The sequence below is a fragment of the Ctenopharyngodon idella genome, chromosome 9 (genome assembly GCF_019924925.1).
Source record: "Ctenopharyngodon idella isolate HZGC_01 chromosome 9, HZGC01, whole genome shotgun sequence".
NCBI classification, from domain to species: Eukaryota; Metazoa; Chordata; class Actinopteri; order Cypriniformes; family Xenocyprididae; genus Ctenopharyngodon; species Ctenopharyngodon idella.
In genome coordinates, this window is record NC_067228.1 from 19,871,523 (window position 1) to 19,893,509 (window position 21,987).

A 21,987-nucleotide genomic window follows, 5' to 3' on the forward strand; every position below is an offset into this window, starting at 1 on the left:
AATAAATACAAAATTAAAAAATAAAGCTCTTATTTTGAAAATCCTTCGGTCAGCACTAAGCACTTCCGGATGTTGGAGTCACACCTCTAGAAGTTTTGTCGCGGGTTTGTTCATATCAAGGATGGCAGTGCAAACGGAGAGAGGGATCCCGCTCAGTGCGGTATGAATGTTTAATACATTTATTATTATAGCCTGACGTGTGTAATTAACGCATGGTAGTAGACACCATGTTAATAGACCATATATTGAAAAGTGTATACGTAATAACCTAATTTCGCGCACTGTTAGCATTGTTATTTGCAGGTTGACAGATTATATGTCATCTTAAATGCTCTATGTGTTTGCTCTTAACAATGAACAACAAATATTTTCACAGTGTGTGGAAAATTGTGTGATCGTTTAATGTTATGGTCATGCATTTGTTTTGCTGTGACGTATGTGTTCGTCGTCCTATCAGAAAGGCTCCAAAATGGGATTTTACTTTCAGTTTCGTTTCTCTGTCAATGAGAAATGCCTAATCGAAACTGATGTTTATTCGTTTGACCCTAAAAAGACGCGACGTTTGGCGCTTGTTTTTAAACTTCGTCCGCTGGTAGTCCATCACTGTGTATCAGTGTGATATGTAGCTCCCCCTTAAAAATGGCTGAGTAACAGCGGCTCCAATTGGGCGAAAGTGGAATGATACACTAAAACTTCGTATTTTGATAATCCAGTACATTATCTGTCAGACAAACTGTTATTTCATTTTCTAGCGTCTTGCAGTGCAAACGTTATTAGCATAAATATGAGTGAAAGTTTGAGCTGTTGGTGGCGCTAGAGGGTTTGTGATAGAGGCTCCAAATTCGCTATAGTTAATTTTGAGACTGTCCTTTATTTGTGTGCCGAATTTTATCACTTTGACTCAAGCGCCATAGATACACGAGCGGTACCGGAGTAATAACCTTGTGGGCTGTGCTCCGACACATGGCGAACCGAGTTAGCTCAAGGTTTTTTCCTGTCCTGCAGTAGGAGTAAAATCTCTTCTCAATCCTCCTCACTGTTGCTTCATGTCTCGTCTACACTATCTTATTTAATAAAGGCATGAAATGTAACTTAAAAAAGACACAAGATTGGAAGAAGAAGAACGGATACAAACAATAGCTGCCTTCACACCTTCAGTGCCTGTTGGCCCCTAATAATAAGTAGAAATGCTGATTTGTACCATATATCATCACTTAACAATAACTGTGAGCTCATGGTAGGCCTCTCGTAAAAGGATTATAAATCATCAGTAAAAATCTCATCTATGGAAAAAATACATTTGTTTTTACTTCGGAGTGCTTCTGTCTATTTATGTGTTTTTTAAAACAACTTTGAACAAGGCTCATTCAAATGATATATGAATTATAATGGTTCAGAAAAAAGCTCTTGATTAAATAAATACCTTGTTAAAATGTATAATAACTTAAATCAAGCCAAAGTGTCTTACATTCAAACCTGCAAACAGATACTATGAAGAAAAATGTATTTGTAAGTCATATATTACAGAAACATCCTAACACTGAACCTTACCTATCTGTTCAGTAAACATGGTAATTTCTCTTAGGAAATAGACCTTTTTTCAAATCTTAAGTGAAGTATTAAAATAAGAAGTTTCTGTAATACAGCTCCTGTGACCAGTTCCACATTCCTAGAATACAGCTTTATTAAGAAATCCATACGTTCATAAATTGTGTATTATAGTGTGTTACTTATAAAGTTTCCTGTGTCATCTGTTTCCTTGACCCTTTTATAGCTTAATCCAAAGTTCCTTCACACCAACTCCACCAGCCACACCTGGCCCTTCAGTGCCATTGCAGAGCTGATAGGTGAGCGGACACTTCTGATATCATTCATTGTGTGAATATGTATTTTGCAGTTGGGTGCAATGGGTGTGTGCTCTCAAGTGTTAGATTACTATGAATTTGTAACCTAGTTTCACATCTAAAACATATTACTGCCTCTATTACCAGTGCATGACACTATTTAGTACGTAATAAATTATGTGAGTAATATGTTTTATTGCATCTCATGTATTGCTCATTAACAGTTAGCCATGAAGTCCTTTACTCAGTTTAACTCCTGCCAGGGTCAAGTAAGGAATTAAAAGACTTTGTAAGAATAGATTTCAGGGTTACCTCAGTAGAGAGCTATTCAGACACTAAGATAAATATCTGTAATAATTTGATCATATTTTAAATATATCTTTTCTACTTTAGACAATGCTTATGACCCAGATGTGAGTGCCAAACAGTTTTGGATTGATAAGACAGCAATCAAAGGTCATGACTGTCTAACTTTCATGGATAATGGAGCTGGAATGGATTACGATAAGATGCACAAAATGCTCAGGTGGGTGAGAACCTGGTGGGTGTTGACTAGCACACATTTGGGTTTTATGATCCTAACAGTGATTCTAACAGTATCACATGATCCTTAATAAATCATTCTGTAGCAACTCATAATGTAATAACTGCACATAATGTAAAAACTGCACATAATGTAATAAGTATTACATTATTATTGTAATAAAATGTTCATAACGTAATCATTTCTCAAAACAATATAATCTTGAGCTCATAATGTAATAACAATTTGTACATTATGAGAAATTTATTACATTATAAACTCACCAAAAACATGTCATGTTTTCTTAATTGTAATAGCTTTTAAAACATTAGTATTCCCTTGCAGTGCATTTTTAAAAATCTAAATCCAGTCTTAAACTACCTGTACATGTACTGTATGTATACAAGAAGTATAAGTAGTAGTAGTTATAATAATAATAATAGCAGTATCAATAATCTGGTTGATTTTGTAGGCAGGTTAAGACTGGATTTAGATTTTTAAAATTTACTGTAAAGGAATACCAATGCTTTACGTTTAATAAAAATATGAGAATAATAATAATAATTGCATGAATATTTAAATGTTGCATTTCACAGGTAGTTTAAGACTGGATTTAGATTTTTAAAAATGCACTGTAAATGAATATTAATGTTTTTTATGTTTTAAAAGCTATTACAATTATGGAAACATGACATGTTTTTGGTGAGTTTATAATGAAATAAATTTCTCATAATGTAAAAATTGTTATTACATTATGAGCTCAAGATTTTATTACGTTTTGAGAAAATTGTTACATTATGAACATTGCATTACAATAATGATTTAATACTTGTTATATTATGTGCAGTTTTTACATTATATGCAGTTACTACATTATGAGTTGCTACACACTCTAATGTGCTGATTTGGTGCTCAAGAAACCTTTCTTATTATCATAGTTGAAACTGGTTGTTTAATGAAGTGTGGAAACTGAAACTGTCTTTTATCAGGATTCTTTGATGAGCAGAAAGTTTGAAGAACAGCATTTATTATAAAATAGAACTTTTTTGTAACATTATAAATGTTTTTTATATATATTATTTACACTACTGTTTGATATTTTGGGGTCAGTAAATTTTTTTTAATGATTTTGAAATTAGCCTCTAATGTTCAAAAATACCATAAAACAATAATATTGTAAAATATTATTACAGTTTTTTTCAACTGCTTGCACACAAAAAAAAAATCCTTACTTGTCACACAGTTTCTGAAACCTGATACTCAAATACCAGAACCACACACCAAATCTGCAAAACCATACACTAATTCTCGGCCTTCGACTCAACACAACACACAATTCTCTATGTAACAAACAAAAATCTAACAGGAAGTATCTTGATTTTCTTTTTTCAACCACAACCATTGTTTCTGTACACATGGTTGATGTATTTCTTTGGTACTGTGTAATACTGTATTCACAACCACCAATGCTTACAGTAAAAAAATAAATAGTTGGGTTTCAATCTTGCTTTGTGTTTACCGTGAATTTTTCAACATCTCTCTGCCAATTACTTTCGATCTTGTACAGAAATGTACGTAGGAGCTCATGAAAGAAGAGCTTTAGGATTTGAGTAACTGTGTGTATATGATATATCCAAAAATAGAATATTAAGAAAAAGGTTGTTTGCAACGTAAGACAAATGTTTGCTTTTGAGATGTGTTTGTGATATTTGAATGCAGTGCTTTATTTTGCAAGAGATGTGAGGCAGTTTTGAAAATGTGTGTAAGCTGTTGAAAAAAACTAATAATTTTGTAAATATAAACTTTTTTCTATTTTAATATATTTTAAAATTTATTCCTGTGATGCTAGTCTGCAGTGTCACATGATTCTTCAGAAATCATTCAAATATGCTGATTTGGTGCTTAAGAAACATTTTGTGGAAACTGATCTTCATGATTCTTTGATGAATAGAAAGTTCAAAGGAACAGTGTTTATTTGTATTATAAGTATCTGTACTTTCACGTTTGATGAATTTAAAGCATTGTTGCTGAATAAAAGTATTCATTTCTTTAATCCCTACAGTTGAATGGTAATATAAATACAAATTTTAATATATTGTGTTCCTCTCCCTCTTAAGTTTTGGCTTTAGTGACAAGGAGACTATAAATGGCCATGTCCCTGTGGGCCTCTACGGCAATGGGTTTAAGTCTGGCTCCATGCGCTTGGGAAAGGACGCCATTGTGTTTTCCAAGAACGGAGAGTCCATGTGTGTGGGCCTGCTGTCCCAGACGTACCTTCAAGAGATACAGGCAGAGAATGTCATTGTACCCATTGTCTCATTCAAACGCAACGGACAGTCATATATCCTTACCTTCCAAATAAGCAAAGACAAGAGGAGGCTTAAATTGATGGTCTACAAAGGGTTTAATAGAATTATTAGCATGATATAAAAATATGAAAAGGTGTTAGAGAGATGATATTAAACAGTAGGAATCCAGTGCCTAATGTTCATTTGCATTTGATCAGTTTCACCATTTGTTGAAAAAGTTTTTTTTTTCTTTTTTATAAGAGTTTAAGCATATATTTCTATTATCTGTATGACGTGTTTATCCTTGACTTTTCCTCTCACTCCGGCCCGAGCCACAACACACAGCAAGTCTCCAAGATATCCTGCACTTTTCTCTGTTCCAGACAGAGGATGAACTGCTCTCTGAACTCAGTGCCATCAATGCACACTATACCACAGAGTCCACAGGAACACGAATCATCATTTGGAATCTCCGCAAGTGAGCATGCTGGGAGAGAGTGAGGCAGAGAATAATAAATATCAGAAATAATGAAAAGATCTGCTAATAATGTAGTTTAGAGCAGTGTTTTAACATCTGATTCAGCTTAACCTTGGTGTTGCTAGCGCCATACTCTTGAGCTACCAAGCACAGGAACGCATAGTTGAAATGGTTCAGAGAATGTTTTTTTTTTCTGCTACAGAACATCCTCTGACAAATCTGAGTTTGACTTTGAATCAGACCGCTATGACATCCAGATTCCATCTGAAGTATATGAGAGTGAAAAGGAGAAATACAAGCAACCCTGTCGCCTGTTACAGTCAAGCCCAGAGAGCGACTTCTCCCTGCGGGTGAGTACTTCACCGTCCTACTCTATGTTGAGTAGGTCTAACAGATTACAGTCTACATAATGTGTTATCAGTGTGTCTATGATGATAGATATCACTGCATTATGCATTACAGTTTGAACCAGCTGTGGCTCATCTGTAAGGGCAGGTGGGGCAGTGCCCTACTAAAATATTCATGCAAAACAGACCTGTAGATAAACTGAATCAATAATTGTGTTCAGCATTCTACAACAAATACTCTTTGGATCTTCTAGAGTATTTTAAGTCCTAAAGTGAGCAGGATATATTAAAATTTAACGGATGGCTTCGGCAGGCATATATAATGATTCTAAGAGGGCAGTGGGTGCCTGAGTCCTCCTCAGCTCTACAACGCCCCACAGTTTTCCCATGTAAATCTGTGGTGATAAATGGAACTGCAGTGTGCTGTAATTTAGAGCCACTGAGGTATAAAGTATAAATCCTTTATTTAAACATAATCAGCTGTTATATAGTTCTGTTGTGTTCATCTTATGTTTTTTCTGATAATAGACATGACTTTCTTTTCCTCAACGGAATTCCTCCACAAATTGCAATATTCTAAAACAACATTCGGAGGAGATAAATACTACATTAAGCAATTCTAAGATAGCATTCTATGGGTGTGTCACCATCCTCAGGCTGAATAACACAAGGACTCTAGTCCTGCCAAAACATGTCAGTATGCATGTGATCAGTGATTAGAATGTAAATTGTACAAAATGTTTTACAGAAACTAGCGCTAAGACTCTGAATCTGCCCTACCTAAATTTACAGTCAGGAGCCGCTACTGGTTTGAACATAACAGTAATATGTGTCTGCATTCATGTTATCTTTTTCCAGGCGTACTGTAGCATCCTATACTTGAAGCCCAAAATGCAGATTATCATTCGTGGACAAAAAGTGAAAACCCAGCTGATCTCTAAAAGCCTGGCACACATTGTCAAGGATAAATACAAACCCAACTTTCTAAATGTATCCACACAATCACAAGCTGTTATTTTCCCAAAGAATTCCTGATAACTACTTGGAAATTAGTTCCACAAGATTCTAACTTAATAAGAGGCAGAAAAATGTGTTTTTTGAACATGAAAGCAAGTTGACATAAACCAAAGTTTCTCATTTTAGGAATTTATAGTACAAAATATTATAATAATAAAAAAAATAAAAAAACATCAATAACACAGTCAGATCATTAATGTAATTTCTGGTCAGAATACAGGACTAAATTAGCTATGAATACATACATAATAACCTTTCCTTAAGTCTTTTCTACTCAGAAAGAAAGCATCCCCATCACATTTGGATACAATACTAAGAGCAAAGAACATTACGGAGTCATGATGTACCATAAAAACCGGCTCATCAAAGCCTATGAGCGTGTTGGATGCCAAAACAGGGTGAATATTTAAATATTAATTATATAAATTTTAATGTATTTGTTTTTTTTTTTCTCACCTCAACACCACCTTCTTTAGAATAACAAAATAATGTTTTGTATTTTTTTTTTTACTACTTTTACTACTATTCAAATGCATTTTCAATCTTGATTTTGCAATAGGCAAATGGAAGAGGAGTGGGAGTCATTGCAGTGATTGAGTGCAACTTTCTTAAGCCAACACACAACAAGCAGGACTTTGACTACACAGAAGAGTACAGGTGAGTGTGATACTGTACAGGTGGACTGTAATGTAAGTTTAGAATTACTGTTTTCTGTTCAGTATATATACTGTCTCTCATTTCTACTACATACTGTATATGGTCAATACATTAAATATATGCAGATGTTCACTGCACAAGTATTTGAATTTAAAATGTTTTGACTAATTATGAATATCTTATTTTGTGAGCTCATTTGCTATTCAGCGTTTGGTTTTTGATGAGGCAGGCAGGGTTACAAACAATTCAGGTAATTGCAAGAATTGTCTGAACCCTTGTTAAGTTATGTTCTCATACTAGACTGTTTTATAACTAAATAAGCTCTTTCCCATTTAAGTTAATGACTCAGTTTTTGGGAGCAAATTTTGTTTTTTACAACAGGAAATCATTTATATAGTAGTCTAAGCTGTTTGTTGTTTGTCCACGCAGGAGAACAATGAACGTTTTGGGCGTGAAACTGGAAGAATACTGGAAAGCAATCCGCCATAAGAGGGGAGTGCCCAACGCAGTGCTTATGGAGGATATGCCGTTAGTATACACTGACATACACTACAAAACATTTTGTTTCTTTTGGCTACTTTATTCACCATGTTTCCATGTATAAATTTTGTTTAACGTAAAGGAAACGTCCTGATCAGACCTGGGTTCAGTGTGATGATTGTCTGAAGTGGAGGAAACTTCCAGATGGCATCGACACGAATAAGCTGCCTGAAAAATGGTTCTGTCGATTGAATCCAGACCCCCAGTTCAGGTTTGTTTAATCTGACTTTTCATTGTTTAGCTTTTGATATGTTTAATAAAACTTCCAAAAAGGTCTTTGAAGAATCATATTACACTTGGTCATACTTTTGTGCCTTTCCATTTGCATTATCCATTATTATTATCCAAAAAGGATTACCTCTGCAAACCTTTAAAGGGGTCATGAATTGAGAAATCAAAATGTCTTTGATCTTTTGACATATACAGTTGTGGTCAGAATTATTGGCACCCTTGATAAATATGATCAAAAATGACTGTAAAAATAAATTTGCATGGTTTATCCTTTTGATCTTTAATTCATAAAATTAGCAAAAATCTAACCTTTCATTGAAGGAAAAGAATTGAAAGTGGGGGGAAAATCACATTCAAACATGTTGGCCACAATTATTGGCACACTTTTATTCAATACTTATTGCAACCTCCTTTTGCCAAGATAACAGCTCTGAGTCTTCTTCTATAATGCCTGATGAGTTTGGAGAACACCTGACAAGAGATCAGAGACCATTCCTTCATACAGAATCTCTCCAGATCCTTCAGATTCCCAGCTCCATGTTGGTGCTTCTTCTCTTCAGTTCACCACACTCATTTTCTTTAGGGTTCAGGTCAGGGGACTTGGATGCCATGGCAGAAGCTTCATTTTGTGCTCAGTGACACATTTTTGGGTTGGTTTTGATGTTTGTTTTGGATCATTGTCCTGATGGAAGATCCAACCACGGCCCATTATTGGATTTCTAGCAGAAGTGGTCAGGTTTTAATTTTTTATCTGTTGGTATTTGATAGAATCCATGATACCATGTATCTGAACAAGATGTCCAGGACCTCCAGCAAAACAAATAGGCTCACAGCATTAAAAATCCAGCAGTATATTTAACTGTGGGCATGGGGTACTTTTTATCCATGTGTGCACCAAACCCATCTGGTGGGTTTGCTGCCAAAAAGCTCTTTTTTTAGTTTCATCTGACCATAGAAGCCGGTCCTGTTTGAAGTTCCAGTCTTGTCTGACAACTGAATATGCTGGAGATTGTTTCTGGATGAGAGCAGAGGATTTTTCTTGTAACCCTCCCGAACAACTTGTGGGGATGTAGGTGCTGTTTGATCATTTTTTTTAGGCTTTCTGAGACTCAAGACTCAACTAATCTCTGCAGTTCTCCAGCTGTGATCCTTGGAGAGCCTTTGGCCACTCAAACTTTCCTCCTCACCACGCATTAGGACGATATAGACACACATCCTCTTCCAGGCAGATTTGTAACATCTTTAGTTGATTGGAACTTTTTAATTATTGCCCTGATAGTGGAAATGGGGATTTTTCAATGCTTTAGCTATTTTCTTACAGCCACTTTCTATTTTGTGAAGCTCAACAATCTTTTGCTGCACATCAGAACTATATTCTTTGGTTTTACTCATTATGATGAATAATTAAGGGAATTTGGCCTTTGTGTTTACACATATTTGTACTCCTGTGGAACAGGAAGTCATGGCTGGACAATTTTATGTTCATGATCACCCTGGTTTGCTAAAAAAATTTAAATATGAATGGGAATATACTTCAGAGATATTTTACTATAAAAAATTCTAGGGGTGCCAATAATTGTGGCCAACGTGTTTTGGAGAAAAACATTTATGTCATAATGTGATTTTCCCCCCACTTTCAATTCTTTTCCTCTAATGAAAGGTTAGATTTTTGCTAATTTTATGAATTAAAGATGAAAAGGACAAACAATGCAGATTTATTTTTACAGTCATCTTTGATCATATTTACCAAGGGTGCCAATAATTCTGACCACAACTGTAAGAGGTCATTGCATTATAAAAAATATCCTGTATGTTTCAGAACTCAAAACTCCCCCCTTTGTCCAAAAACAGCTTTTATTGAAACCAAGTTTCCAAAATTACTTTTTTCAGATTTTGTCACATTTATTACGTCATAGTGCAAAGAAAGACCGCCTCTACAGAAGAAGATCAACGCATACTTCTACATCATTGCCTCTTTAGCCCCGCCCACTGATTTGCACGTCATGTAGTAGTAAATACAAGACAGATGCAAAACACAGGTTAACTCAATCAACAAAATGATAGAGATGCCTCAGAGGATTACAAGACGTTTTGCAGTGCCAAGTTTTAGAAAAACAGTCTTTGCATTGCCTTCCTTGTGATCCTAACGTTAAAGGGTTAGTTCACACAAAAATGAAATTTCTGTCAAACCCGTAAGAATTTCGCTCATCTTCGGAACGCAAATTAAGATATTTTTGATGAAACCAGAGGGTTTCTAAACCACACATAGGCAGCAACGTCATTGCACCTTTTGAGATCCAGAAAGGTATTAATGACATTGTTAAAATAGTCCACGTGACTTAACCTTAATGTTATGAAGCAACAAGAATACAAAAATAACGACTTTATTTAACAATTGTCATACGCAGTTGACATAGTGAACACAGTGCAGGCTTCCGTGTTCTACGTCCGAACGCAGACTCAGTATTGGCCGGCTCCTGCATCAGCATCACACGCATGCGTCGTGCTGCTCATGTGTACAGCGTTTGTGTTCCGAAGATGAACAAAGGTCTTACGGGTTTGGGACGACTTGAGGGTGAGTACTTAAAGGATTATTTCACTTTAAAATGAAATTACCCCAAGCTTTACTCACCCTCAAGCCATCCTAGGTGTATATGACTTTCTTTTTTCTGATGAACACAATCGGAGAAATATTAATAAATATCCTGACACATCCTTTATAATGGCAGTGAGTGGGATCAACGAGTTTGAGCTGAAGAAAGTGTCTCCATCCACATCCATCCATCATAAACATACTCTACATGGCTCTGTGGGGTTAATAAAGGCCTTCTGAATCAAAGCGATGCGTTTGTGTAAAAAAAAATCCATATTTAACAAGTAATGAAGTAAGATATGTAGCTTGCACCAGACCGCCTATTCTTATTCTTTTCCAAGAACACAACCTGTGACTTGTCTTTTTTTCTTTTTTTGCATCCTTGAACATATATAAGGTGTGAAAACACAAAAAGGAATTTCAGTGCATTATAGCAATGTATCATTTGTAGAAACTTGTAGAGTAGATTAGATATCAGTGATATTTATCAAGAAATGTAATTGCTTCTGAGTTTGTTCGCAAATCTCTAAACGAGTTTAAGCTTAAACAGTTGTTCTTTCTATATTCAGGCAATGTGAAAAACCAGAAGAAGCTGAAGATTCTGAGGATGAAAATTCAAACTGCCTGAAAGAATACAAACTGCAGTGAGTGAAATCATTTGTTAGAACTATTTATTTTATTTAAATATGAATAATTATTGATTTATGCAAGATATAGTTAAGCCAGTGATTTATTTAAAAGAAATGGATCTGATATACCAGGTGTCCAGAGGTGATTTAGTCAGACAGTAATGTTCTTTGTTATGTTGACACAGTGAAAGAAACCTCAAAAAACAGCAGGAACAGAAAAGAATGCAGGTAATTTCAACCAATGGCTGGTGAGTTTGTGTTTTGTACTCTTTTTGTATTTCTTTTCTTTGTAATTTAAGTGGTAATTTCTCTGGATTAGGTGGAAGCCAGGTTGAGAAATGTGAACGAGGGTCTGAAAAGGAAACCTGACGTTGTGTGTCAACTCCAGCAAAATGTAAGGTTTTTTTTTGTTTGTTTGTTTGTTTTTTCTAGTTAAGCAATTATCAATTATCAGAACATATTTAAGTCTTGCGTTCTCTTTTTGTTTCCACAGGCCCCTTCCTCACCCGGGTCACCTACGGTCTCTTTGGCAGCGCAGAGCCCTTCCAAATCAGTACCCCTCTCACAATCTGGTGAGGCCCCGTTTTGTGCATATTTGGTTTTGATACAAAATTTTAATTATTTATATTAATAATATTATTTCTATAGCCTCGAACAACATGCCAGTGATTTCAAATGTCATTTCCCTCTCCACTCCTAAAAGGTACATCATTCTCTTTCTCCCTTTCTTCTTTTTTATTGTTGTATTTATGTTAATTTTCTCTTAATTCTCTTTTTCCACACAATTTGATTTCAACCTTTCTCCTAAAGGATGAAAAGAACTCTAGGACCTACCCAGAGCCAAGCTGCAAAAAGAGCTAGAACATTTCTTGCTTACTGTAGCAACACATCAGATAGTCCATCAACGTCTACAGCTACAGCTGATTTCATATCCTCACCTTTGGGGATCGCAGACAATAATGACAATAAAGTTGATGAAAATGATGCAGATGAAACAAGCATTGGTGGTGGTGATGATGATGTTGTTATTGTTGAGACCAACAGCACGCCACGACCCAAACCCTTGCCCTTTGACCTCTCTAAGGTAAAGACAGAAGAAAGTACCAGCGAGGATGCACTAGGATTATATATGGAGTGCAGTGATCAAGATCACATAGAAACTGAAGATACTAGAAATGCAACAATGGAGCCATCAACTTCAAATGGCCAAACCAGCATAACAACCCAAACGGAACGTTTGATTGTAAAGGAGGAGGAAGACCAGCAGATCAAGAGGGAGGAGACTGAGAATGATGCTAGAAGGAAGGAACAGAGCGCTGATGTGAAATGCAAGATGAGTAACACTACAGAAATGACCAAAGGCCCTGTGGAGGTTGAGAGATGTAGTAGTGCAGAAGTTTCCAGACCAAATCTTGCAGATCTGGGGGGCACAATTAAGGAGAATAGAATCAGTTTTGAAAAACATCCAAAGTCAGATGTAAAAAACCAGGAAGGTATGACATCAACAACTTCTAAGGCCTCACTTTTCTCTGACATAGAAATAGACCTTGTGCCAACCCATGAAGCACAGAAGCAACAGGATAACCTGCTAAATCTCCTGGAGGCCACAGCCCAGGAAAGAGATGAATTCAGAGAGCAGGTTCGGGAGAAAGAGATCAAACTCCTGAAACTCACTGTTAATAAAGACTGCAGCCATCAGAGCATCCAGACAGATCCATCAGAGGAACAAGACTATAAGACTCTCTACTTACAGGCCACCCAGCAAAACGAAGAGCTTAAACAAGAAAAGGAGGAGCTAAAAAAGAAAGAGGAGGCGTTGTTGCAAATCAAAGCTGAGAAAGAGGCACAGGATGAGGTGCGTCGTGCCCAGCTGAAAGCTGAGGGAGAGGGACAGTCATCAACAGCAAATGTTTTTGAAAATGTAGATGATGAAATGGCTCTTCAAGTGGACTTTCTTCTAAGGGAGCTGGACAAGCGCAATACAGAATGCAATGAACTGAGAATTAAGGTGAGCTCCTGATATCTTTGACTCTCAAAATGCTCGTAAGTAAAATGAAATTGGTCCCTGCTGAAAAGACCTGCATGAATTTCCAGACTCGTTAGTTCACCCAAAAGTGAAATTAATTAATTACTCAGCCTCATGTCGTTCCACACCCATAAGACCTTTGTTCATATTCGGAACATAAATTAAGATATTTTGATGAAATCCAAGAGGTTTTTTATCCTCAATTGAAAGCAATGAAATTACCACATTCAATATCCAGAAAAGTAGTAAAGACATCGTTAAAATAGTCAACGTGACTGCAGTGGTTCAACCTTAATGTTGTGAAGCGACGAGAATACTTTTTGTGCACAAAAACAAAACAAAAATAACGACTTTATTCAAAAAATTTTCCTCTTCCCTGTCAGTCTGTTACGCATTTGGCGCAGTGCTGCGTTTCCATGTTTACGTTCTGAACGCCAGCTCATTATTGGCTGGCTCCTGCGTCAACATCACACGCATGAACAGGCGTTGGCCAATACTGAGCCGCCTTTCGGACAGAACCTGGAAGCTGCAACGAAAATAGCGTAGCAGAGGAGAGACTAATTTTGAATAAAGTCGTTATTTTTGTTTTGTTTTTGCGTACAAAAAGTATTCTCATCACTTCATAACATTAAGGTTGAACCGCTGCAGTCACGTTGACTAATTTAACCCTCTGGCGCTGTTCGGGGTCTTTTTGACCCCAAATGAGGATTTCTGAAATTTAAAAAAAAAAGTTCTCTTTGTCTAAATGGCATGAGACTTTGTACGGTTGTCAACACTTTCTAGATCTACAAATGAAAAAAATAAACTGGAATGATATCTGTTTTTATGTTAGTGTGGAAAAAAAAAGTAACACTCATGCTTTCCGGGGTCCTAAAATGTAGGCAACAAAATGTAATTTTGTAACAAAATAATAATTTTTTTTTTTTTTTTAAACAGATGTAATTTTTCTCTGTTTATTAATGTTTTTACTCAACATTTATGCAGTTTTGGAGGATTTATGATATATTTTAAATTTATATAAATAAATTAAAACATTTTTTTAAAATAGGTTTTTATACAAAAACAGCTTTTTATGTAAAATTCACTTTATAAAAGACCCACATTTCTAACTTTCATTCATGGGGATAACATGGATAATTTTACATGGTTTAGTGTAAGATTTTTGCCCATCTTTTGGAAAATGCAGTTTTAAAAGTAAAACAATTATCACTTTATCCAGTAGATGGCTGCAGAGCTCCACTATTTGCTATGTGCTTTTTGACTAACTAAAAAAAACTAAAAGTTTTTTTTTCAGTTGGATTCATATCTAAATATTATGAAATCACAATTATAACAATAACAATATTTTTTTTGTCAAAGTTTAACATTTTGTGTACTGAAGAAAATCAGTTTTTCAATTTTAGACAGAAATGAAGTGGCACACTTTAAAACATCCACAGTGCAGAATGCACACACACACACACACACAGAATCCATGTGCTTTATTTGCTCATTTGTTATTGCTGTTCAGTTCATTGCATTTTGATGTTCATGTCATGTATTTGTACTCAATATGTAATATAACTTTTTTATTATAACTTTTTTTTTTTTTTTTTTCAGTACAAAAAATGCTAAACTTTGACAAAAAGTAATTTTTATTGTTATAATTGTGATTTCATAATATGTAGATATAAATCCAACTGCAAAAAAACTTGTGAAAAGATGTCTTTCAGTCAAAAAGCACATAGCAAATAGTGGAGCTCTGCAGCTGTCTACTGGATAAAGTGATCATTTTTTACTTTTAAAACTGCATTTTCCAAAAGATGGGCAAAAATCTTACACTAAACCATGTAAAATTATCTACAGGTGCTGGTCATATAATTAGAATATCATCAAAAAGTTGATTTATTTCACTAATTCCATTCAAAAAGTGAAACTTGTATATTATATTCATTCATTACACACAGACTGATATATTTCAAATGTTTATTTCTTTTAATTTTGATGATTATAACTGACAACTAAGGAAAATCCCAAATTCAGTATCTCAGAAAATTAGAATATTACTAATGACCAATACAAAGAAAGTATTTTTAGAAATCTTGGCCAACTGAAAAGTATGAACATGAAAAGTATGAGCATGTACAGCACTCATTACTTAGTTGGGGCTCCTTTTGCCTGAATTACTGCAGCAATGCGGCGTGGCATGGAGTCGATCAGTCTGTGGCACTGCTCAGGTGTTATTAGAGCCCAGGTTGCTCTGATAGTGGCCTTCAGCTCTTCTGCATTGTTGGGTCTGGCATATCGCATCTTCCTCTTCACAATACCCCATAGATTTTCTATGGGGTTAAGGTCAGGTGAGTTTGCTGGCCAATTAAGAACAGGGATACCATGGTCCTTAAACCAGGTACTGGTAGCTTTGGCACTGTGTGCAGGTGCCAAGTCCTGTTGGAAAATGAAATCTGCATCTCCATAAAGTTGGTCAGCAGCAGGAAGCATGAAGTGCTCTAAAACTTCCTGGTATACGGCTGCGTTGACCTTGGACCTCAGAAAACACAGTGGACCAACACCAGCAGATGACATGGCACCCAAAACCATCACTGACCGTGGAAACTTTACACTGGACCTCAAGCAATGTGGATTGTGTGCCTCTCCTCTCTTCCTCCAGACTCTGGGACCTTGATTTCCAAAGGAAATGCAAAATTTACTTTCATCAGAGAACATAACTTTGGACCACTCAGCAGCAGTCCAGTCCTTTTTGTCTTTAGCCCAGGCGAGATGCTTCTGACGCTGTCTGTTGTTCAAGAGTGGCTTGACACGACAGCTGAAACCCATGTCTTGCATACGTCTGTGCGTAGTGGTTCTTGAAGCACTGACTCCAGCTGCAGTCCACTCTTTGTGAATCTCCCCCACATTTTTGAATGGGTTTTGTTTCACAATCCTCTCCAGGGTGCGGTTATCCCTATTGCTTGTACACTTTTTTCTACCACATCTTTTCCTTCCCTTCGCCTCTCTATTAATGTGCTTGGACACAGAGCTCTGTGAACAGCCAGCCTCTTTTGCAATGACCTTTTGTGTCTTGCCCTCCTTGTGCAAGGTGTCAATGGTCGTCTTTTGGACAACTGTCAAGTCAGCAGTCTTCCCCATGATTGTGTAGCCTACAGAACTAGACTGAGAGACCATTCAAAGGCCTTTGCAGGTGTTTTGAGTTAATTAGCTGATTAGAGTGTGGCACCAGGTGTCTTCAAAGTTGAACCTTTTCACAATATTCTAATTTTCTGAGATACTGAATTTGGGATTTTCCTTAGTTGTCAGTTATAATCATCAAAATTAAAAGAAATAAACATTTGAAATATATCAGTCTGTGTGTAATGAATGAATATAATATACAAGTTTCACTTTTTGAATGGAATTAGTGATATAAATCAACTTTTTGATGATATTCTAATTATATGACCAGCACCTGTATGTTATCCCCATGAATGAAAGTTAGAAATGTGGGTCTTTTATAAAATGAATTTTACGTAAAAAAAAAAAAAGCTGCTTTTGTATTAAAATATTTTTTAATTTATTTATATACATTTAAAAAATATCATACATTCTCCATAAACTGCACAAATGTTGAGTAAAAACATTGATAAACTGAGTAAAATTACATTTGTTAAAAAAAGAAATAATTATTTTGTTACAAAATTACATTTTATTGACTGGGGTCTCCAGAGACCCCAAACAGCACGAGTGTTGACCCCAAACGAACAGCAAAAGAGGGTTAAAGATGTTTTTACTACTTTTCTGGACATTGAATGTGGTAATTTCGTTGCTTTCAATGGAGGATTAAAAACCTCTCGGATTTCATCAAAATGAACGAAGGTCTTATGGGTGTGGAACAACATGAGGGTGAGTAATTAATGACAGAAATTTCATTTTTGGGCGAACTAACCCTTTAACTACTGTTAAAGGGTTAGTTCACCCAGAAATTAAAACTTGTCTTGTTTACTCACCTTCATGTCGTTCCAAACCTGTATGATTTTTGTTCATCTTTAAAACACAAATGAAGATATTTTTTAATGAAACCTGAGAGATTTCTGTTCTTCCACTGAAAGTAAATTCCACCAAAACCTTCAACACTAGTCAATCAAAGTTAATCAAATATGGTCAACGGAAGCTCAGCCATATACTTGTGTGACACCCAGGAACAAACCTTATTGGTTCTCGCACATTAAAGGGTTAGTTCACCCAAAAATGAAAATTCTGTCATTTATTACTCACCCTCATGTCGTTCCACACCCGTAAGACCTTCATTCATCTTCAGAACACAAATTAAGATATTTTTGTTGAAATCCGATGGCTCAGTGAAGCCTGCATCACCAGCAATGGTACTTCCTCTCTCAAGATCCATTAATGTACTAAAAACATATTTAAATCAGTCCATGCGAGTACAGTGGTTCAATATTAATATTACAAAACGATGAAAATATTTTTTGTGCGCCAAAAAAACAAAATAACGACTTTTTAACAATATCTAGTGATGGCCAATTTCAAAACACTGCTTCGGAGCTTTACGAATCTTTTCTGTCGAATCAGTGATTCGGATCGCATGTCAAACTGCCAAACTGCTGAAATCACGTGACTTTGGTGCTCCGAACCACTGATTCGATTCATAAAGCTCCAAAGCTTCATGAAGCAGTGTTTTGAAATCGGCCATCAATAGATATTGTTAAAAAGTTGTTGTTTAGTTTTTTTGGTGCACAAAAAATATTCTTGTCACTTTATTATATTAAGATTGAGCCACTGTACTCACATGAACTGATTTAAATATGTTTTTAGTACCTTTATGGATCTTGACAGAGAAAGTACCATTGCTGGTGATGCAGGCTTCACTGAGCCATCGGATTTCAACAAAAATATTTTAATTTGCGTTCCGAAGATTAACGAAGGTCTTACGGGTGTGGAACGACATGAGGGTGAGTAATAAATGACATTATTTTCATTTTTGGGTGAACTAACCCTGTAAGCAACCACATATGAGCTTCTGTTTACCATATTTGATTTGCTGTATATATGTGTGTTGATCAGTGTTTAAATGTGAATAAAAGCCTAAATTATAATAAACATCCGTGCCTCATCAGAAGACTTGCAATAAACCACTCGATTCTACAATATCTTTATGAACTTTTTGAAGCATGAACATTTTGGTTGCATGGACTTTCAATGGAGGGGACACATATCTCAGGTTTCATTAAAGATACATTTGTGTTTCGAACATGAGCGAAAGTCTTACAGTCAGTGCTTGAACTAACCTTTTAAATGGTAAAGCTTGCATGTGAAGGTAATTTATTTATACTGGTGAAGCTGGCTGACAATGGAAGCCTTGCTGTTTAAACTAGTTAAGAGGCATGATGGGGACATACCAGCATTCCGGTCTACACAAGCTTATTATTTGATCAGTCAGGCTTAAACTGTTTTTCTTTTTTCCCTTCTTCCATTCTTCAAAACCCACAAACTCAATTGTGTACTTAAAGCTGGACAGCTTGGAACAGGAGAAAACTCGCTGTGAGCAGTTGCAGAAGGAAGTAGAAGAGCTGAGGAAATACAAAGAGGAGTGGAATAATACAAAAGTAGCAAAAGAGACTCTGAGGGACAGTAACACCAGTTCAGATCAAACATGCAGCACAAGCACAGCTGCAAACCTTGTGAATGGGATCAAAAAGGATGGAGAGAGCAATGAAAGACCAGTGGAGGGAGAGAACTCAGTGGCACCGGCCAAGTAAGAGCTTTGTTGACTTACTTTAAAGATTTTCAGTGTTAAGGTGGCATTTCTATATATGCTCATCAGGAGTCACGTTTTAATGCACATTTATAAATCTGCTCTCTCTGTTCTGTCCTTAGGTTGAGGGAGCTGAGGTGCAGTGTCGCCCGTTTGTTGGTCACTTTTGTTCCTGCACTGGACCTTAACCAAGTGAATTATGACTGTGAGGTCATAGATGAGATTTTAAATCAGGTCATAGAGGAGATTCCCCCCTCTTGAGACCACTTTTACTTAACACCTTTAACCAGCTGCCTAAGTTAATGTTTTGTTCATCGAGGTTCAAATTCTGTTGCACTCTGAAAATATTAAACTTAATATTAAAATGTTTTATTTATTTACACGTTCTTACTAATTAACACTTGCCGTTCTTTGTGCAAGTTTTACATTCCTTTTTAAATCCTTGTGTTCTTTCGGTTAATGAAATAGAAATAAGTTGTCAAGAATAGCGTTTGGCCTTTTTGCCACAAAGACTTGAGCTTACTTAGCTTACAAATGTTATAGCATTTTAAGTTAAGTTTTCTGTCATTTTTATATGCGGTTGTGTGCATTTCTGATACACAATATTTCTGATACAATTGTGTACAGAAGCTGTAGTAATTGCTACTCAAATTGTGTACAAGCAATTCTGTGTATAAAATTGTAAATAGTGGTGTTTCGGGGAAAAAATGGTTAAATATGAAATAAATTTTGTATTTGTTTAATTAAAAAGAGTTCTTTCTGTCTTTCTTGTTCATCTGAGATATTATTTGTTATTAAAAAATAATGTTGTTGCCTACTTGTAACTCTTTTACAAACAGATACATAAACGTTTAAGTTTTCACATACTGTTAACAAAAATCACAACAGAAGGCTTTTTATTTGTACTGTTGTAGTATCAAACAGTATTTTACATGCCGTTTTTATTCTATATAGTTTTAGTAGCCTACACTATAATAGTTAAAAAAAATAAATAAATACACTATAGATATACATGCATACCAGGGGTGTTTCCCCTTGCCTCCTCAAAAAATTAGTATGAGAAAATAATCCATATTCCAAAAATAAAACAATGCAAATATTACAAAATGTGACAATAAAAAGTGTACAAGTCACTCGTTTTTCTAAAGGAACACTGTCCAACAGCAACACCCTCAGGTAAAGTTACAGCGGGAGTGCGCGTCTCTCGTGCCTCCCTTGAGCTCATAGAGAATGAACAGAGCCCCTAAAGCGTGCAGTGGATTTTGTGGGGGGTAATAGAGAATAAATGGGGGAAAGTCACGTGAGAGGAGGCAGTTCCTCCATCGCGCTGTGATTGGATATGATTGGTTTGTGCGATAAATCCCACCTCTTGTTCATGTGCGCGTTCTGAGCGTTGGTCTGAATGAACAAAATGATGGCGTCAATGGGAAGGCTAAGTAAGTAAACAGCTCACCCACTTAGATATCACCGCTTTGTCACATCAAAATCAAACATGAAAAGACCTGAAAACATGATGACTGCGAGGGTTTTAGTGAGCTTTTTTTAACTTTTTATTCATCAAAGAATCCTGAAAAATCAGCTGAATCCTGAATCAGCTTGGTGAAATTAAAGATACACTACCAGTCAAAAGTTTGAAAACATTACTATTTTTAATGTTTTTGAACGAAGTCTCTTATGCTCATTAAAGCTGCATTTATTTCATAATAAATACAGAAAAAACAGTAATATTGTGAAATATTATTTCAATTTAAAATTATGGTTTTCTATTTTAATATTCTTTAAAATATAATTTATTTCTGTGATGCAAAGCTGAATTTTCAGCATCATCACTCCAGTCTTCAGTGTCACATGATCCATCAGAAATCATTCTAATATGCTGATTTATTATCAATGTTGGAAACAGGTTATTATTTTATAACCTGTGATACTTTTTCAGGATTCTCTGATGAATAAAAAGTTAAAAAAATATCAGCATTTATTTAAAATAGAAATCTTTTGTAACAATATACACTACTGTTCAAAAGTTTGGGGTCAGTAATTTTTTTTCTTTCTTTTTTTTTTTTTTTGAAAGAAATTAATACTTGTATTCAGCACGGATGTGTTAAATTGATAAAAAGTGATAGTAAAGATTTATATTGTTAGAAAAGATTTATATTTTGAATAAATGCTGTTTTATTCATCAATGAATCCTGAAAAAAGTATCACAGGTTCCAAAAAAAATATTAAGCAACACTGTTTTCAACACTGATAATAACTGAGTATCAAATCAGCATATTAGAATGATTTCTGAAGGATCATGTGACACTGAAGACTGGAGTAATGATGCTGAAAATTCAGCTTTGCATAAAAAATAAATAAATTATATTTTAAATTTTAAATTGTAATAATATTTTACAATATTATTGTTTTTTCTGTATTTATTATGAAATAAATGCAGCCTTAATGAGCATAAGAGGCTTCGTTCAAAAACACTAAAATTGTAATGTTTCCAAACTTTTGACCGGTAGTGTACATCTTCGTGTCTGTGACAGAGTGTTTACTGAGCATGACTGATGATCCGAAATAAGCTGAGTAATAAAAAGAACAGCTGAAAATCAATACACAAATAAAATATTATTAAACCCTCAATGGTACAGTGTTTCCTCCAGGCAACATAGTCTATTTTAGTTTGTTTTAATAAAACTAGACTTTTAAATGAACTTTAAAAAATAAGTTAAAAATTAATGAAAATGTTTATTGATATTGTTATAATGTCCAATTTTAATTTTAAATAATTTTTTCCTCATTGATATAGAGGGTTAAATTGTTACTGCCTTTAGTTATTATTTTGGAATAAATGTAAAATTGCTTAAAACATTAACTTGATGAGATTGACTTGTTTTTAATAAGTAGAACGTTGTTAATGTAAAAATACAAAATAGAAGTAAATATTTGGTTTCTTTTTTTATGTAATGTAAAGTAATGTTCACTTAACAAGGAAAATGTGACAACGTTAAAAGTAACGGACATGAGTTTACATTTAATTTATAAAAAATAAAAATAAATTGAAAAAAAAAAAAAAAAAACTG

At 35.1% G+C, this 21,987-nt stretch overlaps 1 protein-coding gene across 4 annotated transcripts; it reads left to right on the forward strand.

Moving 5' to 3' along the window:
* Nucleotides 1-46: 46 nt before the first annotated feature.
* On the forward strand, nt 47-19,669 carry morc3a (MORC family CW-type zinc finger 3a). Of its 4 annotated transcripts, XM_051904683.1 has the most exons (19): nt 47-160; nt 1,775-1,847; nt 2,238-2,370; nt 4,485-4,708; nt 4,977-5,133; nt 5,336-5,483; nt 6,339-6,470; nt 6,776-6,895; nt 7,057-7,154; nt 7,584-7,682; nt 7,777-7,905; nt 11,088-11,162; nt 11,333-11,375; nt 11,467-11,541; nt 11,641-11,719; nt 11,796-11,850; nt 11,958-13,155; nt 18,675-18,919; nt 19,042-19,669. In XM_051904683.1, exons 1-19 carry the CDS (start codon nt 122-124, stop codon nt 19,178-19,180), a joined length of 3,261 nt encoding a protein of 1,086 aa, XP_051760643.1. In that variant the 5' UTR covers nt 47-121; the 3' UTR covers nt 19,181-19,669. The 4 variants fall into 4 exon arrangements, with proteins under 4 accessions (XP_051760643.1, XP_051760645.1, XP_051760646.1 ...); XM_051904685.1 differs by lacking the exons at nt 11,333-11,375; nt 18,675-18,919; nt 19,042-19,669 and having other exon boundaries at nt 11,958-12,060; XM_051904686.1 differs by lacking the exons at nt 11,467-11,541; nt 11,641-11,719; nt 11,796-11,850; ... (1 more) ...; nt 18,675-18,919; nt 19,042-19,669 and adding an exon at nt 10,334-10,500 and having other exon boundaries at nt 11,333-11,358.
* Nucleotides 19,670-21,987: the final 2,318 nt, after the last annotated feature.

Excerpts from the sequence above, each read along its gene's own strand:
- morc3a (XM_051904683.1), top strand. The coding sequence starts at position 122 with ATGGCAGTGCAAACGGAGAGAGGGATCCCGCTCAGTGCG. Across the intron at positions 1,848-2,237 it reads TGCCATTGCAGAGCTGATAG|ACAATGCTTATGACCCAGAT; the intron begins GTGAGCGGACAC and ends TTTCTACTTTAG. Across the intron at positions 11,720-11,795 it reads AGTACCCCTCTCACAATCTG|CCTCGAACAACATGCCAGTG; the intron begins GTGAGGCCCCGT and ends TTATTTCTATAG.